The 23,389-nt window shown below is 44.0% G+C and overlaps 1 protein-coding gene across 1 annotated transcript in view; it reads left to right on the top strand.

Moving 5' to 3' along the window:
• The first annotated feature begins 20,362 nt into the window (after window positions 1-20,362).
• Window positions 20,363-23,389, top strand: part of FBXW8 (F-box and WD repeat domain containing 8) — a 122,077-nt gene continuing 119,050 nt past the window's right edge. Inside the window, exon 1 of the mRNA XM_047088004.1 lies at window positions 20,363-20,732. Coding sequence (XP_046943960.1) covers window positions 20,415-20,732 — 318 coding nt within the window. The 5' untranslated portion in view covers window positions 20,363-20,414. The remainder of the gene's footprint in view (window positions 20,733-23,389) is intronic.

Raw genomic sequence — 23,389 nt, forward strand, 5'->3', positions numbered from 1 at the left:
CTCTTGATTTCAGCTCAGGTCGTGATCCCACAGTTCGTGAGATCGAGCCCTGGTCCATTTCCACAATAACAGCGCCGAGGCTGCTTGGGATTCTCTCTTCCTCTCTCTCTCTCTCTCTGTCTCTCTCTCTCTCTCTGTCCCTCCCCTGCTTGTGCTCTCTCTCTCTCTCAAAATAAATAAATAAACTTAAAAAAGAAAAAAAAAAAGACGGAGAGATACCAGGGGTGCAAAGGGGTGGCCATCTGCAAGCCGAGGAGAGAGGCTTCAAGAGAAATCACCCCTTCCAGCCCCTCGAGAGATTATTATCTGAGAAAATAAATGTCTGTGGTTTAAGCTACCCAGTGTGTAGCACTTTGTTGTGGCGGCCCTAGCAAATGAAGACAGAGACCACGAGAGGGAAAGAATGTCCCAAAAGGGAAGGTGGAAGCAGGTACTTACCAGACCGTGGCCACACATGTTCCCGGGTTCTTGCAAAGGACTGAATTCTAGGACTGCGTACACGCTCCCTTCTTCCTCGTCCTGTTGGAGACGTGTAAGGGAGGAGAGGTTTTAGGGATGATTTGAGAAATGCTTCATGAAATCCAGTTGACAAGGAACCGAGGAACCTTTCCCCGTCAGTTGCAAGGATGTGCCAGCTATCTCTCCTAAAGAAATAGGACAGATTTTTCTTGTCCATGAAGGTTTCCTACGGTGTCCCAGTGCTGAGAGCTGGGCTTAGCACACAATAGGTATTCAGTAAACATTCGTTGAAAGAGAGATTCAATGGATGAATGAATGATAGGCATCCTGATTTGTCTCTCTCTCAAAACGTACACGATATAGAATTGTCATCGATAACATACGAAAATGTCCTGCTCCACATCATTCCCTCACCTCCTACAGAAATCAATACTCAAGTGTTTTGAGCAGGAAGGGGAAGGGTATTTTTTTTTTTTTTTTTGATGAAAGCAATAATTACCTATCCTGGTGTTTGAGACTGAGTGAGCCTTACCTTATGGTGTTTTAATTCGTGTGGCTTGGTGAAGTGGTAAATGAATGAACAGCTGTTGCCTCCTCCAAACAGCTGTGTTTCCTGAAGCCATGTATTAATGCCAGGGCCAGATTCGATGCCAGGAGTCGGCTTGGTGAACAACGGAGTTCTTGAATCAAAGTCAGAGTTATAGCAGAGTGGCTTGACGCTCCGAGCCAGAGAGATCCGAGTTTGAACCCTAGCCTCACCATGCAATAGCTAGCTACCTTGGGCATATTGTTCACCTCTTTGAGCCTCCACTTTCCCGTCTGTAAAATAGGAATAAGCATAGTCTCTGCCTCATTGGGTTGCTGCGAGGATTGAAAGAGAGAATTATTGAGTGGTTAGCAAAGTGTTTGGCACTCAGTAAATATTAGTGATGGTCCTTGTTATTCTATCGGGAATATTAAGCATCCACTTAAGAAAAAGAACTGGGACCCTGTCCCAAACCCATTGGGAAAACAAGAGGATTCCGATTTCAGTGAGTCCAATATTCAATTACATTACAGTTATTCCCAGGAAAGTTCCCTCCACTTAATAGACCCAGAGCAGGACAGCTATCATCTCTCAAATTTATGCTATTTCACCCTCTGATACCTGAAAAGATGGGGTAACGCCTTCTCCAGGGATCTCCTAATTATTCATTTGCTACCTCTCCCTTAAGGATCTTTTTGTTGTAAGTAAAGAGGGAACAGCCACGGATGTCCACAGCAGGGGAGAAAAAAAAAAAACTAACCAGCCCATAATTATAGTCTCATCAATACTTTAAGTGTAAAGGGTAAACCTCACTTAAATAAAACCTAATGCCTTGATTACTGGAGTCACAAAAGATAGGGTTGATTAAAGCAGCATTCCTGCTGTGAAAATTCAGACATATTGTCCTTTGCTCAGGCAATAATCACTTTATTGAAGGCAACCGAGCTTAGTTTAAACAAGTGAATTGCTAGACTTGAAATTATACTGTTGAGAGGGTAAATGAGGATAAATGCTGGAGAACAATTTGGCAAACGTGGAAGAGCTGAACGTGCACCTGCCCTATGACCAGGTGATTCCATTTCTAACTATTTCTAGATCAGTGCTTCTCAACTAAGAACAATTTTGCTCCCCGGGAGACATTTGGCAATGTCTGGAGACGCATTTTGGCTATCAAAACTGAAGGGTGCTATTGGGCGCCTGGGTAGCTCAGTCGGTTAAGTGTCTGACTCGATTTCAGCTCAGGGCATGATCTCGAGGTTTGTGGGTTCGAGCCCTGCATCGGGCTCTGCGCTGATGGCACGGAGCCTGCTTGGGATCCTGCCCCTCCCCCGCTTGTGTGTGCTCCTCTCTCTCGCTCTGTCTCTCTCTCTCTCTCTCAAGATAAATAAATAAACTTAAAAAAAAAAAACTAAAGTGTGCTACTAGGATCTAATGCCCAAAAGCTAGGGATGCTGCTTAACATCCAACAATGCACAGACAACAAATACTTATCTGTCCTAAAAGGTCAATAGTGCTGAGCGTGAGAAACCCTGCTCTAGATATATCAGTATGCATTTGCTGCAAGTAACAGGAAATCTGACTGGTAGAGTCTTAAATCTTAAGGATTTTTATTCTTTGCTTAACAAAAGTCCAGAGCAGGGCTTGGCAAACTATGATATGTGGACCAGTCGGCTCACTGCCTGTTTCTGAAATAATTTCATTTGAACACAACCATGCTCATTCATTGATGCATTATTTCTGGCTGCTTTTGTGCTATAACAGCAGAGCTAAATAGTTGCAACAGAAATCGTATGGCCTGCAAAGTCTAAAATATTACCATCTATCTGGCCCTTTATAGAAAAAGTGTGTCGACCCCTGATCCAGAGAAAGGCAAGCTCACGGTTGGGTTTGTAGTGCAAGTTTTCATTATGGATCAGGCTATGCCTATACTTCTGCTCCGTCACCCTTAGAATGTTGGTTTTAGTCCTCAGGCTTATTTGTCTCATGGCAGCAAGATGGCTGCCACAGATCCAGATATCACACGTGTACCGGGTTGAATAGTGTCTTCACAAGTTCTCACAAATTCATCTCCATCTAGAAGCTGCGAATTCAACCTTCTTGGAAGATAGGTTCTTTGCAAATGTAAACAAGTTAAAATGAGGTCATACGGAATTAGGGCAGGTCCTAATCCAATGACTGGCTTCCTTGTAAAAAGATGGAAATTTGGGAAATGGCTATGTAAAAATGGAGGCAGAGAGCGGAGTTGTGCTGGCACAAATCAAGGAATACCAAGGAATGCTGGAAACCACCAGAAGCTAGGAGACAAGCAAGGAAAGATTCTTCCCTGGAGACTTGGGAGGCGTAGTGTACTGTCTCATGATCCAAAATGGCCCCTTGAATTCCCACAACACTTCTACAGTCCCAGAATTACCATTTAACACTTTCACATGCATTTTATTGACCAGAATAGCAATCACATGGCCACAACTAGCTACATGGGATGCTGGGAATTGTAGTCTTTTAGCTAGGCAGCCATGTGCCTAGCTAATATATGAGTTGTGTTACTAAAAAGGAAGGGAAGAACAGATGGTCGCTTAAGGTCTTTGCCTCGCCATCATTGCCTTAGACCAGGGGTTGGCAACCTATGGCCTGCAGGCCAACTTCAGTCTTCTGTCTGTTTTTCTTTTTTTAATGAAAAGTGTATTGAATAATGATAGATTCACGTGCAATTATAGAAATAATATAGGCAAATCCCTTCTACACTTTGCCCAGTATCCGCCAAAGGTAAGGCTATATGGCAAAATTCTAGTATAATACCATAACCAGGATATGGACATTGATGTGATCCACTGATCTTATTCAGAGTTCCCATTCTATTTGCACTTGTGTGTTTGTATATGTGTGCACATAAGTTCTGTACAATTTAATCACCTGTGCAGGTTCATGTATCCATCGTTATCGTAAAGCCACTGATTCCATGGTATGGATGTGCCGTAATTTGTTAAATTATTCACTCATCAAAGAACATCTGGGTTGTTTCCAGTTTGAGGCTCTGGGAAATAAAATTACTATGAACATTCACGTACAGGTGTTTGTGTGAATATAAGTTTTCATTTTCCTGGGATAAATGCCCAGGAATCCAGTTATCGGGTCATGTGATAGTTGTGTATCTAGTTTTCTAAGAATCTACCAAACTGTTTCCAGCATGGGGGGCCATTTTACATTCCCACCAGCAATGGATGAGTGTCTCAGTTTCTCTGCATCCTCTCCAGCATTTGGTGTCGTCACTATTTTGTGTTTTAGCCATGCCGACAGGTGTGTGGTGATATCGCATTGTGGTTTTAATTTGCTTTTGCCTAATGGCAAATGATGTTACCCATTTTTACATATGCCTATCTGCTATTTGTATATCTTCATTGGGGACTTCATCTATTTTTGTCAACAAAGTTTTATTGGAACACACTCAACCGTTGATATATCATCCGTGTCTGTTCTTACACTCTAACAGCGGAATTAAGCACGTGTGACAGAAGCTGTATGACCTGTGAGCCTAAAATATTTACTTTTTTTGCCTTTTACCGGACAGTTTTGCCAAACTCTGCCTTAGACAAATTATGATTTATTCCTTGTGGCTGGGCACAGAATATTCAAGCAAAATCAGGACTTTATTGGCAAGGAAGAAGGAAGAAATGATGGTATTTGCTGCACTAAATAAGCCCACCAGTGGAGCTCAAATATGTTCATGCAGCGTTGTTTGAAATAAACAAAATTCAGAAGAAACAAAAATATCCCCAAAAGGAGAGTGGGTAAATGAAATGTGATAGATTCATGCTTACGGATATTGCATACTTGTATGCACAAACTAGATGTATAGATAGATGTATTTGAAAAACAATCTTGGGTATCACTCTCAACACTTAAGAAATGCCAAGGGTTTGGGTAGCTGTAAGGCAGGAACCATGGAGGAAGACCAAATGTATATTAGAAATCTATTTTGATCATCTCAATGACAAAATACAATTTTTTCACAGAAATCACAATATCGCAGTGGTGCCTGGGTGGCTCACTCGGTTAAGCGTCCGACTTTGGCTCAGGTCATGATCTCACTGTTTGTGGGTTCGAGCCCCACATCAGGCTCTGTGCTGACAGCTTGGAGCCTGGAGCCTGCTTCGGATTCTGTGTCTTCCTCTCTCTCTCTGCCCCTCCCCTGCTCCTGCTCACTCTCTCTGTCTCTCTGTCTCTCTGTCTCTCTCTCACAAATAAACATTTAAAAAATAAACCACAATATCACAGTCATGGTGTATAATTATTTTTATACATTGTTGGATTTGATTTGCTAACATTTTGTTGAGGACTTTTTTCTCTATGTTCATGAGAGAGAAATTAATCTGTAGTTTTCTTTTCTGGTGGTGACTTTGTCTGGTTTTGGTATTAGGGTAATGCTGGCCTCACAAAAAAATTAAAAAGTATTCCCTCTCCTCTGCTTCTGTCCTCTGAAATAGATTGGAGAGAATTGGTATAATTTATTCCTCAAGTGTATGGTAGAATTCACCAGTGATCCCATCTGGGCCTGGTGCTTTCTGTTCTAGAAGGTTATTCATTATTGATTCAATTTCTTTAATAGACACAGGCCTATCAGATAATCTATTTCTTCTTGTATGAGTTTTGGCAGATGGTACCTCTCAAGGAATTGGTCCTTCTCATGTATTATCAAATTTGTGGGCATGAAGTTGTTCATAATACTCCTTTATATCTCTATGAGATCTGTAATGATATCCCCTATCGTTTTTTATATTAGTAACTCACACCTTCTCTTTTTTCTTAGTTGGCTTGGTTAGAGGCTTAACAATGTTATTGATCTTTTCAAAGCATCAGCTTTGGATATCATCAATTTTCTCTATTGATTTCCTGTTTTCAATTTCACTCAATTCTGTTCTAATTCTTATTATTTATTTTTCTTCTGCTTACTTAATTTAATTTGCTCTTCTTTTTCTGGTTTCCTAAAGTGGAAACTTAGATTATGGATGTTATAGCTTTTTTTCTTTTCTAATCTATGTATTCAATGCTATTAATTTTCCTCTCAGCACTGTTTTCCCTGCACCCCACAAATTTTGATAAGTTGAGTTTTTATTTAGTTCAAAACATTTTAAAATTTTTCTTGAGATTTCTTCTTCATTGGCTATTTAGAAGTGTGTTTAATCTTCACACATTTTGGGGATTTTCCAACTATCTTTCTGTTATTGATTTTATTTTAATTCCATTTAATTTTAATTCCATTGTAGTCTGAAAACAGCTTTGTATAATATCTATTCTTTACAATTCTAAAGGTGTTTTTTTTATGGCCCAGAGTGTGGTCTGTCTTGGTGAAAGTTTCAGATAAGGTTGAAAAGGATGTATATTCTGCTGTTGTTGGATGAAGTTGTCTATAAATGTCAGTTACATCCAGTTGACTGATGGTGTTGTTGAGTTCAGTTATGTCCTTACGATTTTATGCCTGCTGATCTGTCTGTTTCTAATAGAGGGGTGTTGACATCTCCAACTATGATAGTGGATTCATCTATTTCTCCTTGCAATTCTATTGATTTTTGCCATGCATGGTTTGAGGCTGTCAAATACAAGGCACCTACAAGTTAAGGATTGTTACCTTCTTGGAGAATTGACCCCTTTATCATTATACATAATGCCCCCTGTATCCCTGATAACTTTTTTCCTCTGAAGTCTGCTCTGTCTGACATTAATATAGCTACTCCTGTTTTCTTCTGAGTGGTGCTAACATGGTATATTTTTCTCTACCCATTTACTTTTAATCTAGATGTGTCTATATTTAAAGTGGGCTTCTTGGGGCGCCTGGGTGGCGCAGTCGGTTAAGCGTCCGACTTCAGCCAGGTCACGATCTCGCGGTCCGTGAGTTCGAGCCCCGCGTCAGGCTCTTGGCTGATGGCTCAGAGCCTGGAGCCTGTTTCCGATTCTGTGTCTCCCTCTCTCTTTGCCCCTCCCCCATTCATGCTCTGTCTCTCTCTGTCCCAAAAATAAATAAACGTTGAAAAAAAAAAATTAAAAAAAAAAAAATAAAGTGGGCTTCTTGTAGACAATGTATAGGTGGGTCTTGTTTTTTAAATCCACTATGATAATTTCTGTCTTTTAATTAGTGCATTTGGACCATTGATGTTCAAAGCAATTATTGATATAGTTGGGTTAATAGCTACCGTATTTGTTACTATTTCCTATTGGCTGCCCTTTTTCTTTGTTCTAGTTTTGTCTTCCACTCTTTCCGCCTTTTGTGGTTTTCACTGGTTGTTGTATATTTCCATTTTCTCTCTTAGTCTATCAGTTACACACCTTTTAAAACTTTTTTTAGTGCTCGAGTTAGAGTTTTCCATACACATTCACAACTAATCCAAGCCCACTTTCAGATAACAGTATACCACTTTGTGGTGATGTGAGTACCCTATCATAACAGAGTAACCCTAATTCCTCCTTCCCATCCTTGTATCATTGCTGTCATTCCACTATATATAAACACGCATAGGTATATATACATAAGATATATGTATATGTAAGCATTCACACATAATTGAATACATTGTTGTTATTATTTTGAACAAACTTATCTGTTATATCAATTAGGCATAAGAAAAATAGTTTTTTTGTTTTACTTAAAATTTTTTTAATTATTTATTTATTTTAGAGAGAGACAGGGTGTGAGCGGGGGAGGGGCAGAGAGAGAGAGAGGGAGACACAGAATCAGGCTCCAGGCTCCAGGCTCTGAGCAAGCTGTCAGCACAGAGCCCGACGCGGGACTCGAACCCACAGACCGGGAGATCATGACCCGAGCCGAAGTCGGACGCTTAACCGACTGAGTCACCCAGATGCCCCCAAAATAGTTTTTATTTTGCCTTCACTTACTCCTTTGATGCTCTTCCTTTTTTTCTGTCTATCTCAGTTTCTGACCTGTTATCATTTCCTGCTCCCTAAACACCTTTCGATGTTTCTTGCAGCGCAAACTTACTGGCACAAAATCTCCCAAGTTTTGTTTGCCTGAGAAAGTCTTTATTTCTCTTCACTTTGGAAAGATAATTTTGTAGGGAACAGAATTCTAGGTTGATGGATTCTTTTCCTCTCAATGTATCCAATATTCCACTTGTCCTATTATTCAATGCAGTCCACTTCCTTCTTGTTTGCATGGTTTCTGAGAAGTCAGATGTAATTCTTTGTTACTCTCTAGGTAAGGTATATTTTTCTCCCGCTCTGGCTTCTTTCAGGATTTTTTCCCTTTATTTTTGATTTTCTGTAGTTTGAAAGGGATACCTCTAGGTATAGATTTGGGGGCTTTTTTTTTTTTCCTGCTTGGAGTTCTCCCAGCTTCCTGGAGCTGTGGTTTGATGTCTGACATTAATCTGGGGGAACATCCTCAGTCATCATTGTTTCAAATATTTCTTCTGTTCTTTACTCTTTTCATTCCTCCCGGTGTTTCCATGATGCATATGTTACACCTTTTGTAGTGGCCCCACGGTCTTTTGATCTTCTGTTCTGTGTTTTCTCAGTCTTTGTTTTCTTTTTCCTATTCAGTCTTGGAAGTTTCTGTTGAGAGACCCCCCCCCCAAGCTCAGAGGGTTTTTCCTCAGCTGTGCCCCATCTACTAATAAGCCCATCAAAGACATTCTCCATTTCCGTTTCCGTTTTCGATCTCTAGCATTTCTTTTTGGTTCTTTCCTAGGATTTCCAGCTCCCTGCGTTCATTGCCCATCTGCTCTGGTGCGCTGTCTACTTTATCCGAGGGCTTTGTAGCGCATGAACCCTTGCTGTTTTAAGCTCCTGGTCAGATAATTCCAGCATCTCTGCCATGTCTGGGCCTGATGCTTGTTTCAGCTCTTCAAATTGTGTGTGTGCGTGTCTCATTTAGTATGCTTTATGTCTTCTTGATAGTATCACGTACTGTACCAAGTAAAAGGAACTGCTGTAAATAGACCTTTGGTAATATGGTGGTGAGGTGGGTGTGGGAGGCAGGAGCATTCCATAGTCCTGTGATCAGGGCCATCTTTAAGTGGACCTCTACCTATATAATGCGAATTTCGTGTGTTTCTTAGTTTTTTCTTTCCCCTGTGGTGGGACAGGACGGCTGGAGTGGGCTGGAATTTCCTTCTCCCGTGGGGAAGGCTGGAGCTAACTGGATTTGGGTATTTCCCTTTCCCAGATCAGTTAGGCTCTGATAATACTCCAGCAGGTTAGGCTCTTGTTAACTAGCTTCTCCTGAGGGCAGGTCTTGTTAAGAAGAACAGAGTAGTGTTGCAAAGATGGTTCTTTCCTTCCTCTCTGCTGGAAGCGAGAGGAGACTTTTCCCCCCACCCACCTATCTGTTGTGAGAACTGGCTCAAGCTCCTGGAGGAAAAACTCCAAAAAGGTTGGGCCCCTTCTGTGACTACGTCCCTCTGGAGCTTTTCACTCTCAGCCTTGTCCTCGCTGAGTCTCCAGCAGTTTGTCAATTGCAGTTCAGGATTTCCTACCCCGGCATTGGTTTCCACTTGTGAGTCTGCTTTGGTAAGCTGAGACTCCCTGTATTTGTCTGTTTCCATTCTTGGGGCCAGTGAGTTTTCTCTGCGTCCTCACCTCTGCTACAGATCCAAGAAGAGTTGATGATTTGTCAGTCTGTTCAGGTTTTTACTTGATGTTAGGACAGGGCAGAGACTTCCAAGCTCCTAACACGCAGAAGTGAAAGTCAACCTAAAATATCTTAAGTAATACAGAACCTAACTCAGTCTGGAGAAGGAGGAAGAAGGAGAGGAAGGCTTCTCGGAGGAAGTGTCCTCTAAAACAAAACCTGGCAGGAGTTAGGCAAGTGTCAGCGACAGCGGATGAGAGTTTCAGGCAAGAGAGAGCACAAGGTAGTGGGAGGCTGGAAGAGTCTGAGATGATCAGAGCTTAGAGACGGAAGGGAAAGTGTCCAGAGATGGTCTTAGATGGCATTGTCCTTGGAGAAATCTTGTGAAACCAGGCATTAAGATTCACAACAATGACACATCTCCAAAGAATGCAGGCACATTAAAGACATTCCTGACTTCACCCTCATGACAGCTCCTGAGATGTCCATCTGCAAAGTGCTTTGAAGGAATCCTCAGCCGCTTAGGGCACTTTGCTGCTGTTAAGTGCTCATATAAATCGTAACTTATTGGCTCAAATGTTTGATTTCCTATTTTTCTTTCCATTTGTGTGTCACCTGTAATTAGAGTTCCAAAGTGCTCCGTGCACCAAAGTGCTCAGAGTGATTTTTCTATTGAAACAGAAAGGAGAGGAGGCTCCTCTCTTTAGCAGAGTGGAAAGTGGAATAGACCAGGCAACTCCTTCTATCTCCTGTACAAGCACTTGGGGCGAGATTTATGAGGCTTACAGTGACATCTCTCACTTCCTTCTTATAAGAGTGAATTCATCTTTCTCTCTGCTGCTGTGTGTGTGTGTGTGCGTGTGTGTGTGTATGCATATCTTTATTGTAGCCTCATCTGTAACACAAGTTTTTATTGAGCATTTACCATGTGTGGTCACAAACCTCAGAAATACCTTCTGCCCTCTCCTAGCTCCATCATTCATGGATTCATTTGTTTATTCATTCATTCCTTCAACCAATGAACCAACATTTTTTTAATGTTTATTTTTTATTTATTTATTTAAAAAAATTTTTTTTAAACGTTTATTTATTTTTGAGACAGAGAGAGACAGAGCATGAATGGGGGAGGGACAGAGAGAGAGGGAGACACAGAATCGGAAGCAGGCTCCAGGCTCTGAGCCATCAGCCCAGAGCCCGACGCGGGGCTCGAACTCACGGACTGTGAGATCGTGACCTGAGCTGAAGTCAGACGCTTAAACCGACTGAGCCACCCAGGCGCCCCATTATTTTTTATTTTTTTTAATGTTTATTTATTTTTGACAAAGAGAGAGAGAGAGAGAGAGAGACAGAGCATGAGCGGGGGAGGGGCAGAGAGAGAGGGAGACACAGAATCAGAAGCAGGCTCCAGGCTCTGAGCAAGCTGTCAGCACAGAGCCTGACACGGGGCTCGAACCCACAGACCGGGAGATCATGACCTGAGCCGAAGTCGGACGCTCAACCGACTGAGCCACCCAGGTGCCCCTACGTTTATTTATTTTTGAGAGAGAAACAGAGCATGAGTGGGGGAGGGGCAGAGACAGAGATTCGGAATCCAAAGCAGGATGCAGGCTCTGAGCTGTCAGCTGTTGTGGGGCCCGAACCCACGAACCGGGAGATCATGACCAGAGCTAAAGTCAGACGCTTAATCGACTGAGCCACCCAGGCACCCCATGAACCAACAATTATTGAACACATCCTAGGAACCAGGCTCTGTGCTAGGAACGAACAACTGGACGTGGTTCCCACTCTCAGGGAGCCTATATTCTGAGGTAAGGGCCAGTTTCAGGGATAGAGAAACTTGTGTGTGGATGTGTTACTTGGATGAGGCACACAGGGACGGCTTGTCTGAGGAGGTCACCTTTTAAGCTGAGAGCTGAAGGGCAAAGCCACACCGAGGAGTGATGTGGAGAGAGTATTTGAGAAGACACAAGTATGTGTAAAGGCCCTGGGGGTGGAAAAAGGCTTACCTTCTTCAGACCACAAACAGGTTTAAATGGGAAGGTGTAAAATACACAGCAAGCCCTCGTACACTACGGGTAGGGATGTAAAATAGTGCATCCACTTTGAAAAAACCGCATGGGAGTGTCTCAAATGATTAAACACGATTTTAAAGGACTTAACCCAATAAGGGCACCTGGCTGGCTCAGCCTGAGGATTCTATGCTACTCTTGATCTTGGGGTCGTGAGTTCAAGCTGCACACTGGGTATAGAGAGTACTTAAAATGGATAAATAAATTAAAACTTAAAAAAAAATTTTAATGACTTAACCTAACAGTCCAAGTGTATAGCCAAGAAAAACGAAAACACGTGCCTACACAAACACCTGGAGTGAATGTTTGTAGCAGCATATTCACAATCGCCAATGGGTAGAAGCAACCCAAATGTCCGTGAATGGATGAATGAATAAATAAAATGTGGTCTATGCATACAATGAAATATTATTCCACCATTAAAAGGAACGGCGTGCTAATAGACGCTACAACATGGTTGAACCTCGAAAACATGATGCTCTGAATGAAACCGGTTGCAAGGGACCACACATCATATGATTCCATTTATGTGAAATGTCCAGAAGAGAGAAATCTATATAGAAAGTGGAATTATGCTTGGCTAGGAAAGATTGAGGGGTGATGGCCAAAGAAAGTGTTTTTTTTTCTGGGGTGGTGAAAACGTTCTAAAATGTAGTGATGGGGTGCCTCAGTGACTCAGTCAGAAAAGCATGTGACTCACGGGGCGCCTGGGTGGCGCAGTCGGTTAAGCGTCCGACTTCAGCCAGGTCACGATCTCGCGGTCCGTGAGTTCGAGCCCCGCGTCGGGCTCTGGGCTGATGGCTCAGAGCCTGGAGCCTGTTTCCGATTCTGTGTCTCCCTCTCTCTCTGCCCCTCCCCCGTTCATGCTCTGTCTCTCTCTGTCCCAAAAATAAATAAACGTTGAAAAAAAAAATTTTTATAAAAAAAATAAAAAAAATAAATAAATAAATAAAAAAAAGAAAAGCATGTGACTCTTGATCTCTAGGTTGTGAGTTTGAGCCCCATGTTGGGTGTAGGGATTACTTAAAAGTAAAATTCTTTTTTTATTTATTTTTAAAAATTTTTAATTTATTTTTATTATTTTTAATTAATTTTATTAAATTAATTAATTAATTAATTTTATTAATTTTTTATTTATTTTTGAGACAGAGAGAGACAGAGCATGAACGGGGAGGGTCAGAGAGAGGGAGACACAGAATCTGAAACAGGCTCCAGGCTCTGAGCTGTCAGCACAGAGCCCGACGCGGGGCTCGAACTCACGGACCGCGAGATCATGACCTGAGCTGAAGTCAGCCGCTTAACCGACTGAGCCACCCAGGCGCCCCAAAAGTAAAATTCTTAAAAAAATAAAATGTAGTGATGGTTACACATATCTGTGAATATTCTAAAAGCCATTGAACTGCATTCTTCAGATGGGTGAATTGTACAGCGTGTGAATTGTATCTCAATAAAGCTGTTTTCAAAAAGGATTTTTATTTGTTATTTTAAGAACGCGGAGGCACCTCAAGGTGTTTTAAATGAGGGTGTCCTGATTTGACTCACTTTTACAAAAGTGGCAGCTGTGTGATTCATTGCCAGGATCGAGAATGGAGGTGGGGAGGGGTGCTTGGGTGGCTTCGTCAGTTGAGGGTCAGACTTCGGCTCAGGTCCTGATTTCATGGTTCGTGAGTTTGAGCCCTGCACTGGGCTCGCTGCTGTCAGGGTAGAGCCTGCTTTGGATCCCCTGTCCTCCTCTCTCTCTGCCCCTCCCCCACTTATTCCCTCTCTCTCTCTCTCTCTCTCTGTCTCTCTCACTCACTCAAAAAGTGAATAAACGTTAAAAAAAAAAAAGAGGGGTGCCTGAGTGGCTCAGTCAGTTAAGCGTCCAACTTTGGCTCAGGTCATGACCTCATGGCTCATGGGTTCGAGCCCCGCGTCGGGCTCTGTGCTGACAGCTCAGAGCCTGGAGCCTGCTTTGGATTCTGTGTCTCCCTCTCTCTCTGCCCCTTCCCCGCTCCTGCTTTCTCTCCCTCGATCTCTCTCTCTCTCTCTCTCTCTCAAAAATAAATAAACATTAACAAAAATTAAAAGTAAAAAGAATGGAAGTGGGGAGACCAGTTAGGAGTGACTTCGGTGGTCCAGGTGCAATGACAGGGTCTTGGACTTAGGACTGCCAGATTTAGTGAATAACAACGCAGAACACCTAGTTAAATTTGAATTTCAGATAAGCAAAGAACTATTTTCAGTACAAGTATGCCCCCCCCCAAATATTGCATGGGGCGTATTCATAATAAAAAGTTCTTTGCTGACCTCAAATTCAAATTCAAATTTTGCACCATCATACAAAAAAAATTCATTGTGTGTCCGGCATCCCAGTTGAATCGGGCGTCCTGTATGTTATGGGGCAACCCCACCTGCACTAGGCTGGTGGGAGAGATGGAGAAAAGCAGACAGATTCAATATGTATTGTGAAGGTACACTTGTCAGACTTTGCTAATGTGAGAACCAGGTTCCTGGTTCTAAAGCACTGGGGTAGCAGTGTAGTTGGCTGAGACAGGAAAAACTTGATTGGAGTTGCGAAGAAACAAGTTGGGAGAAACGATCTGGAATTAAAAAATAATTTTGGGGTGCTCCTTTCCTTGGAGGAGTCAGGGTCAAAGTCAGGCTAAGAACCAGAATATCTTCGTGTGCGTCCGGAGTGCGGCAGCTCCACGAAAAACTCGTGCTTTGTCTTAGCACGCTGCTTCTTAAATGGGCAGACGAGGAGATCAGCTCTTGGAGCCTCAGAGTCTAAGTTGGAGTGAGAACACCCATCTCGCAGACCAACGTCATCACCTCTTCCTCGTGTGCCAGCGATGGCTGAGCGAAGCATCTCTGATGAGCTCAATTCCCAAGAGACAGAAAAGGGACCCAAAGACGGAACCTGCTCCTTCTCTGGGAGAAGGTAACGTTTCAGAGGGAGGGGCTTGGGAACCAGGCTGGGGAGATTAGGGGCAGATTGGAGGAGGCTTCAGTAAAAGCAGGAGGGGATCGAGGAGAGAGCGAGAGAGATGGGGAGTGGTGTCCATATGGGACAACTTCCTTTTGAATGACTAAGTCTGTAGCTAGCAGCTGACACTGAATCCCGTCTGTGCAGCCTTTTAAAGAAAGGACTTATCCGTGGGGGGATTCTCAAGAACAAGCAAATTGTCTCTTGCTACAGATCGCTTTTCTTTTTTTAAAGACCAAAGTTTTATTTTTCTCCCACGGAATTTTATATTTTGTTGATTGCGAAGGCATAAAATAGCAATGAAGGGCAATAGTGCCCATAGCGATACATCAGGGTCATTGTTGACTTTCAGAATGGCTGCATTCTGATGTTTTTGTTGATGTGTCTAAACAATACACTTTGAATCATAATTGTTGCCTTGTATCACTTTTCATGTTGATCTCCTGGTGTTCCTCACACACTAATGATCCCAAATGAGGTGTGATTCTCCAGTCCTGCTCACGAGAGCTAACGAGGTATCTTAATGTAAGTTAAAGGGGGTTTTGGGGTGCCTGGGTGGCTCAGTCGGCTGAGCGTCTGACTTCAGCTCAGGTCATGATCCCGTGGTTCGTGAGTTCGAGCCCCATGTCGTGCTCTGTGCTGACAGCTCAGAGCCTGCTTCAGATTCTGTGTCCCCCTCTCTCTCCACCCCACCCCTGCTTGTGCTCTCTCTCTGTCTCTCAAAAATGAATAAACATAAAACAAAATTTAAAAAAAAGCTGAAGGGAGTTTTGTCATGGATTGTTCAGGAACGGACTACGTCTGGGTTCGAAGCCTGCCGAATGCAATTTATGCTTTTAACAAAAAATCTTTATTCTTTAAGAAAGTGGAACGTGTTGCTAATAATTAAAAATCAAGATAGTCATTGTCAGATGATCCGGACTAAGCTCCAGCAGGTGGGTGGGACAGAGTTGCTGTCTAGATGGGCATCCACACTCTAGCTTGGGACAGTCTACACCTGGCTCACCTGCCTCATTTCTGTTTCCTGGAGTCATCTGTAGGCATTTGGGTCTGTGGTCACTGAAGGCTTTCTGCAGTAGGCTGAATGACAGCCCCCAAAGACAGCCAGGTCCTAATCCCTGGAACCTGTGAATGTTATCTTGGACGGCAAAAAAGATTTTGCAGATGTGTCCAAATTAAGGCTCTTGAGCAGAAGAGGATCCTGGATTATCCAGATATGCCTTCTGTGATCACAAGTGTCCTTATAAGAGGGAGGCAGAGGGCGACCTGAACCCAGAGACAGAAAGTAGATACCGGCTGAAGCAAAAATGCTATGCTGCTGGCTTTTGGAGGTGGAGGCAGGAACCACAAGCCCAGGAATGCAGCTCTAGAAGCTGGGAAGAGCAATGAAACAGAATTTCCAATGGAGGAAGCATGGTCTGCCCATACCTTGGTTTCAGCGCCGTGAAACTGCTTTTGGACTCTGGCCTCTAGAACTTCATCTTGGTAGTCTTGGACTCTGGCCTCTAGAACTTCATCTTGGTAGTCTAGTGTGGGACTGGCCTGAGGAGGGCAAATGAGACAGGACGTACTTGGGGGAAAGATGGTGGCCATTTTCCCCGCCATCTTTCTGTGGCTCTGGCAGACCTGAGCTTGGGTTTCGAGGGGGACACACAGCACATCGACAGTGGGCAGTAAAAGACTCTGATGGCATGAGAGGCATGAAGGCTGGATTCCTAAAGTCTCCCTTCCGTGATAGTCTTGTCGATTTTTAGCTTGGCCCAGTATCCCTCCCTACCCGTTCTGTTTTGGGGAACTCTGCCTCCTCATTTCAGAGAGTCCTGGAAAGTGAGCCGTTGCGACCCCCAACTCTTCAAGGGCCAGGAACCAGGCCATTCTGTTGAATACTGGTTCTCTGGAAGGTACTGAGAGGGATTGTGAAAACATGCATTGTTGGGGTTGTACCCCCAGAGTTTCTGACTCAGTAGTTCTAGGCTGAGAATTTGCATTCCTTACAAGTTCCCAGGTGATGCTGGGTTGAGGGACCACCCTGAGAACCCGTGCTCTCAGAATTTGAGTCTTAGAAGACAGAAGACAGGTGGTGAGATCATCCAAAACCGGTGGTTCATGGCTTTCTCTAATGAAACTCCTGAATCTGATCTGATTCTGGGTATTCTGAGGATATGGTTATTTTTTTGTTTGTTTGTTTTAACTTTGTGAGCCTTCCTGAGCTCCATTTCTTTTTGCTTAAGCTAGTAAGACTTGCAACCTAAGAATTTTAATGGACTGAACTTGCAAGGAACACTAGATCAAGAAAAAGGTGGGTCACACGGAACACCAGACCTGTAGAGCGTAGGTTGGATGTAATCTCTATTGGCCAAGACTTAATAATATGGATTGTAGCCAGCCTTTACTCAATGTCTACTGTGTGCCTTATGCGCGCTAGGAGTCCTATAAACCACTATCAACCTTTCAGTCACTCTGAACGGAATATATTTTTATTTTTCATTTGAGGAAATGGGAGGCCCAGGAATTTACTGTTGAAAAAAAAACCAGAATCAACATACATATTGTCAGTGAATTCGGCAATGCTGAATGGAGCATGGTATCTTCCTTTCTTTGGCCAGATTTTCTCCCCCCCCCCCCCACTTTCTCTGGGTAACCAATGGCCCCATTAGCCTGCCTGCGTCGACCCCGTAAAAATTCTTTTAAAAAGGCAAGAGGAAACCATAATTTTTTTAACATCATTATTAGGTGTTTTAAAATTGTTTTGTCTTAAATATTAGATGTTCTGTAAACTCCAGAGCTATCAGAAAAGCCGTATGTGGGTTTTGACTCACAGACAGATAATCAAAACAAACTTGACCCTTGGAATTTCATATGGAAAATAGTATGAGGCAGGACGTAAGCTAAAGTTTCTGAAGAAAACAGCTCCTTGCTTTTCTTACAAAAAGAATCCTCACTGGACTCATATGCCCCACATCACATCCTCTTGACTCACCTTCTGCTTCATCATTGCTTAGTAATAGGCTTTGTGCACGGGTCACTGGACAGTCCCTCCTGTTTGCTGCAAAGGGTAGTTCTTGCTTTTTGCCCGAGAGCATCTCTGCTCCCCTGGTGTGGGACATTGGTAACAACCCATTTTCTTAAACTCCCCTTCCATTGGAAGCAGGAGACTACGAAAAACTCTTTCCTTAACGTTCCTCTAATAGAGGATGGCTGAGTGAATCCAGTCTCCCTTCTTCCATTTCTGATCTCTTGGGAAGACCATCCAGAGGGGTCGTCTTCAAAAGGCTGCTTGGATGATCTCAGCGGGATGGAGTGTAAGTTGTGCACAGCAGGACCAACTCAAGATGGTCTTTGGATTAGCTGTCCCTCCTTCCTGTTTATTCCTTTCTTGGTACCCCACTCCTATTTTCCAGAAGCACTTCAACAAACAACTAGCTGCCTACAAGCCCAGGTCTCAGGCTCTGTTTTCTAGGGGGATCCAGGCTAGGCTAACCTTCACTGTAGGAAGTTAGAATATACAGATAAAAACACTAACCCATAATCCTGCCCTTTAGAGAGCTCTTCTGTTTTGAGTATATATTCTTCTTAAAAGCATACACACTTTAAATTTTTTTTAATGTTTATTTTTCAGAGAGAGACAGTGTGAGCAGGGGAGAGGCAGAGAGAAATAGAGAGGGAGACACAGAATCTGACTCAGGCTCCAGGCCCTGAGCTGTCAGCACAGGGCCAGACGTGGGGCTCGAACCCATGAACTGTGAGATCATGACCTGAGGCGAAGTAGGATGCTTAACGGATTGAACCACCCAGGTGCCCAAAATGCACATACACTTAGTAAGCAGTACTAGGATCATACTGTATTATGTTTGTCCTGGCTTTCTTTCACTTGCTAGGTTATATTTTCAGGTGATTAAATTTTCTCCATGTGATATTTAATAGCTGCACAGTATTTAATCGATGCATTATTTATAGAGCAGCTACTATGTCCCAGGCATAGTTTTGAGTGCTGAAGACTTAGCAGTGAACGAAGATCTCTGCTCTTGCGGAGCTGACACTCTAGTTAGGATCTTTCTTACATCCTAATGGGGCAAAATTTATTTAATCAATGGCCTATTGTCAGTTACTTCGATTGCTTCTGATTTTCAGTATTAGAAAACAATGCTTCGGTGTACATCCTTGAAGGTATTCTTTGAATTCATCCTCCATTTTCTTCTCTTAGGATAAACTCGTAGAAATGAAGTTGCTGGAAGAAAGCAGATGTGAGTAAATGAGGTGCTGGGATTCCCACCTAGATGTCTGTCTGATTCTGGAGCTCAGGTTGTTGATAACCATGCTGTTAATTTCCCTGCATTGAAAAATCATGGTAATGAAAGTAGCCAATGGTTCCTAGCTGTCTTATGATTTAAAGAGGTCAGGTCTGGAGTTAAAATACATACACACACACACACACACACACACATATATATATATATATATATATATATATATTTTTTTTTTTTTAATATGTATAATCAGAATCCTTGGTCTGCACATCACCAGCTGTGTGATTCTTTTTTCTTTTTTTCTTTTTTGGCTCTGTTTCTTCATCTGTAAAGCCAGGACAATAGTTCTCATCCAAAGGGGTTGTTAGTAAATATTCATTGAATGCCTACTAATCTCCAGACTCCAAGCTAAGAATGGGCAGTCCAGTAGGAAAGGGAAATATTATAATTACACAGGGGCGCCTGGGTGGCTCAGTGGGTCGGGTGCCCACTTGATTTCTGCTCAGGTCCTCATCGCAGGGTTAGTGGGATGGTGCCCCGCCTCAGGCTCTAAGCGCTGACAGCTGGGAGCCTCCATGAGATTCTCTCCCTCTCGCCTTGTCCCCCCCCCCCCCCCGCCACCGTGGGTGAGTGTGCGTGAGTGTGTGTGCTCTCCTTCTCTCTCAAAATAAATATACAAACTAAAAAAAAATTTACACAAATACAAAATTACAAACTGTTCTGTGTTATGAGAAGTATGGGATGCTATAGGAATGAATAACCAGGTGACCCCATTTTGGGTGGAGGGGGAAGGAGTTTAAGTCAGGTGGGAGCTGAGCTATGAAAGATGTATAGGCCTTAACTAGGTCAAGGGGGAAGCAAAATTCCCGGAGAAGGAAACAGCAGTTACAAAGCATTTGGAAGATGGAATGCGATTGTATGTGCCTTCCTTTCCTATCTCCCTTGTAGTTCCTTCTGGAAATGTCTCTTAGATCTTTCCAGGGCTGGTTTCTCTTCTCATTTAGCTCTTAGTGCAGATGACATCTCTGAGATGCCCTCCCTGAACATCCCTGTAAAGTCAACCGCCCCCATCCCCACCCTGTGCCTCATTTTTCCTTTATTTCCTTAACAGTTACCACTGATTCAAACCTTCCTGTTCATTTGTGGAAGGTCTCCTCCCCCCTCTTACCCCCCCAACTTGAAACCCCAAGAGGGGAGGGATATTGCAGGGTTTTAGGATTTAAATGCCGAATCCTCAGCTCCTGGCATCTAGTAGTTGCTCAATTGCATGTTCGATGAATGAAGAAACGGTGCTTGGGGTCAAGTCCGTGCTTGACAAAGGCGCCAGACGGGAAGCGGAGAGGCTGGGCGCCCGGGTCCCGCCTCTGGCCTCGGCCTGGGGCAGCGCGAGCCACCTCCGCCGGGGACTGTTCGAGGGGCGCGCCGGGGGCGGGGCCACCCACCCGGAACTCGGGTGCGGCGGCGGCGCGGGTTTCCGGCCGCGGCGGACACTTCCCGCGGAGGGACTGTCCCGTGGCAGCCGGCGGGCCGAGAGCGACGCGGAGGGCGGGGAGCGGCGGCGGCGGCGATGGACGACCACAGCCTGGACGAGTTCCGCCGGCGCTGGCAGGAGGAGCTGGCGCAGGCCCAGGCGCTCAGGAAGCGGCGGCGGCCCGAGACTGCAGAGCGGCGGCCGCGGCGGCCCGAAGTGGCTCTGGGGCGCGGCGAGCAGGCCTCGGGGTACCTGGCGCTGGCCCAGGGCCTCCTGGAGGGCGCGGGGCGGCCCCCGGCTCCGCGGGCGACCCGGGCCGAGAGGCAGGACGCGGCGAGCCGCTCCCGCTCCCCTCCGGCCCGCGAGGCCGCGGGGGGCGGGGAGCAGCTGGTGGACCAGCTCATCCGAGACCTGGTGAGTGGCTTCAGCCTCCTGCCGAGGTCCGGGCCTGCCCCGGCCACACACCCCTGCAACGAAATGTAAAGTGTGCCACCCGGGGTCTGTGCATGCATAGAGTATCTCTGGAAGTGGTAGTTTCCACCCTGGGTGACCTTGTTTTCCCATCTTGGTAGTAGTGTCTGCAGACCTTTTTTGGATACCACTACTGGGTTGGGGGCGTTGCTATCGTAAATCTAATGGGTAGAAGTCAGGGATACTCCCGAACATCCTGCCGTGTATAGACAGCGCCCAGAAGAAAACGATCCAGCCCACAGTGTCAGTATCAGCTGGCGAACTCCTGCTCTTCAAGAACTCCTGTAACTTAACAAGGGTTGCCTTTAGGGAGGCAAGAGGTCTCAGGACGGTTAGGAAGCAATTGTTTTTATTCTATAGAATATTCGTATTACTCATTTTTTCCCAATTGCACACGTATTCATAAAGCAGGAAAGGAAAAATCCTTTCGGCACTACCATTGGCATGGAGGTTCTTTCTCCTTTTGTGCACGTGGATCCTTTCGGAGGATCTGCAGAGAAGCTGGGGACCCTGTCTCCCCTAAAGAAGGCCCCCCTTTACGAAGTTGGCATGGTCAGGACCACCTGAAACACATCCATGGTTAAGGGTTACGGCAATACAGCAGGTTTTAGTGGTTCAACTTAAATTAGGCTTAAGCCTTCCACAGCCTCCCAGTTTAGAGTAATTGTGTAATTGGCAAAAGCTGTTTTGAGAAAAAATGGTTTATTTAACAGTTCTGTTCAAATAACATTAATAGCTATTGGGGTTTTCACCAAGTTTCTGGTCCTGTGCTCTGCCTGTCTCTAAGTTGAGAGAAGCTTTGTGTGTGTGTGTGTGTGTGTGTGTGTGTGTGTTGTGTGAGTTACAAGCTCTCCTTTAATGTGAACAATTCTCGTATATATGAAAATTCTTGCTGGCGTCACTTCTGCTTCTATAAGAAGTGGGTCATCACTAAGGAAGTCTGGCAGATGTAAAAATAATCTTTGAATGCCTTGGTAAGGTGGTTTAGCACCAGATAAGTTGGTCAGGCCAGTCCAGATCTATGCAGAAGTTATTCCCTGGGAAATAGATTTGTAGACTAAGGCAAGACCAGCTCATGGAGGTAGAGAGAAACAGGAAAGTGGATTGTTAGGACCGAGGCACGGTTGGGGCCCTGCCAGTTAAAATCCAACCTACTGAATGTGGCAGTGTCTTCAGGCTTCATAAGAATCCTGGGAAGTACCTGTTGTTAGTCTCCTTTTATGAATGAGGATGTTCAAAAACGTTTTGTGTAACTGTTCCAGGGATACCTGGATGATAAATTCTGGGGATTAAATTTGGATCCAGGTCTCTTGGACTCTAAATTTCACCAGCCAGGAGTTTTGCAAACCTGACTGAGTGTAGGAATCCCCTTTGCTTTATTAAAAGACAGGTTCTGGTCTGTACCTAGACCTGCCTAATCAATATCCAGAGGAGGCTTCTAGAAATGTGATGTTTGAGATGGTCAGGCAATTTTGAGACCTTGTTCTCTGCTGCACAGTTTCTTTTGGTTTACTGCCTTGACTCTTAAAGGCTTTCTAGCCCTAATACTTCTGAGGGATAGGCATTGATACGAAAAATAGTGGAGCCCTAAATGAAGTGTTCTAGAAATGGAGGGGGCCTGCCTACTGTAGGATCCCAGGGGCGTACTGGCATCAGAGTTTATTTAAAAAAAAAAAAAAAAAAAGCCTGCCCTGGAATGCATGCCCATGATCTCCTCTGTCACTAGAATCCCCACATCAGGTACTGCTGGGCTCTACATCCTACGAACATGCAACCTTCAGGGTGCTTTTTTTTTTTTTTAAGTACTTTAAAATACTATAAATAAAATTACGGCTATAAATAAAATTACTCGCTTTCTCCTTGGTACTGCTTTAAGGGTTTAAAGACCTTCTTCAGTTCTCCCAACAACCCTCTTCCGTGGCTATTATTAGCCCCATTTGACAGATGAGCATTAAGAAAGTAATTGATTTTCAGGGGCAGTCAACCCACTCTATCTTAATGTGAGAAATGATGGTAACCTTTATAGAAAAGGCTTCGATTCCTAGATCAGTAGTTGTAAGCCCCAAAGACCAGAGGTCAAGCAGATAATGCAAAGGAGTGAGGTAGCCTAGGTATGGCTCATTCCATCCTTTTTCCTAGTTCATCGGGTGTCTTGTTAGGTATCTTTTCGAGGTTCCAGTCATACACCTGTAATGCTTCCATTCATGATGGCTAGCTTTTTTTTTTTTCTTTTTCTTTAATTTATCTACTCTGTATACCCAACTTGGGGCTCAAACTCACAACCCCAAGACCAAGAGTCACATGTTCCACCAATTGAGCCAGCCAGACATCCCATGATGGCTATCATTCTTTTTGTCACATTAAATATTAAACATGACCGTGTAGAAATGACTTTCATGATATCCCTAAAAAATAGTTAAATGTTTTTTCAAAGCCTCGTCCTCGTCTTGGTCTTGTTTTTCTCCTTTTGAAAGTTTTTTCAGGGGCGCCTAGGTGACTCAGTTGGTTAAGCATTTGATATCTCAATCTCACGACTGACTCATCATAGCCGTGAGGTCGTGCCCAGCATCGTGCTCTGTGCTGACAGTGCGGAGCCTGCT

The sequence above is a fragment of the Lynx rufus genome, unplaced genomic scaffold (genome assembly GCF_022079265.1).
Source record: "Lynx rufus isolate CCGP_SWC_20201006 ecotype Redwood Valley unplaced genomic scaffold, mLynRuf1.p SCAF_24, whole genome shotgun sequence".
In the NCBI taxonomy this organism is placed as follows: domain Eukaryota; kingdom Metazoa; phylum Chordata; class Mammalia; order Carnivora; family Felidae; genus Lynx; species Lynx rufus.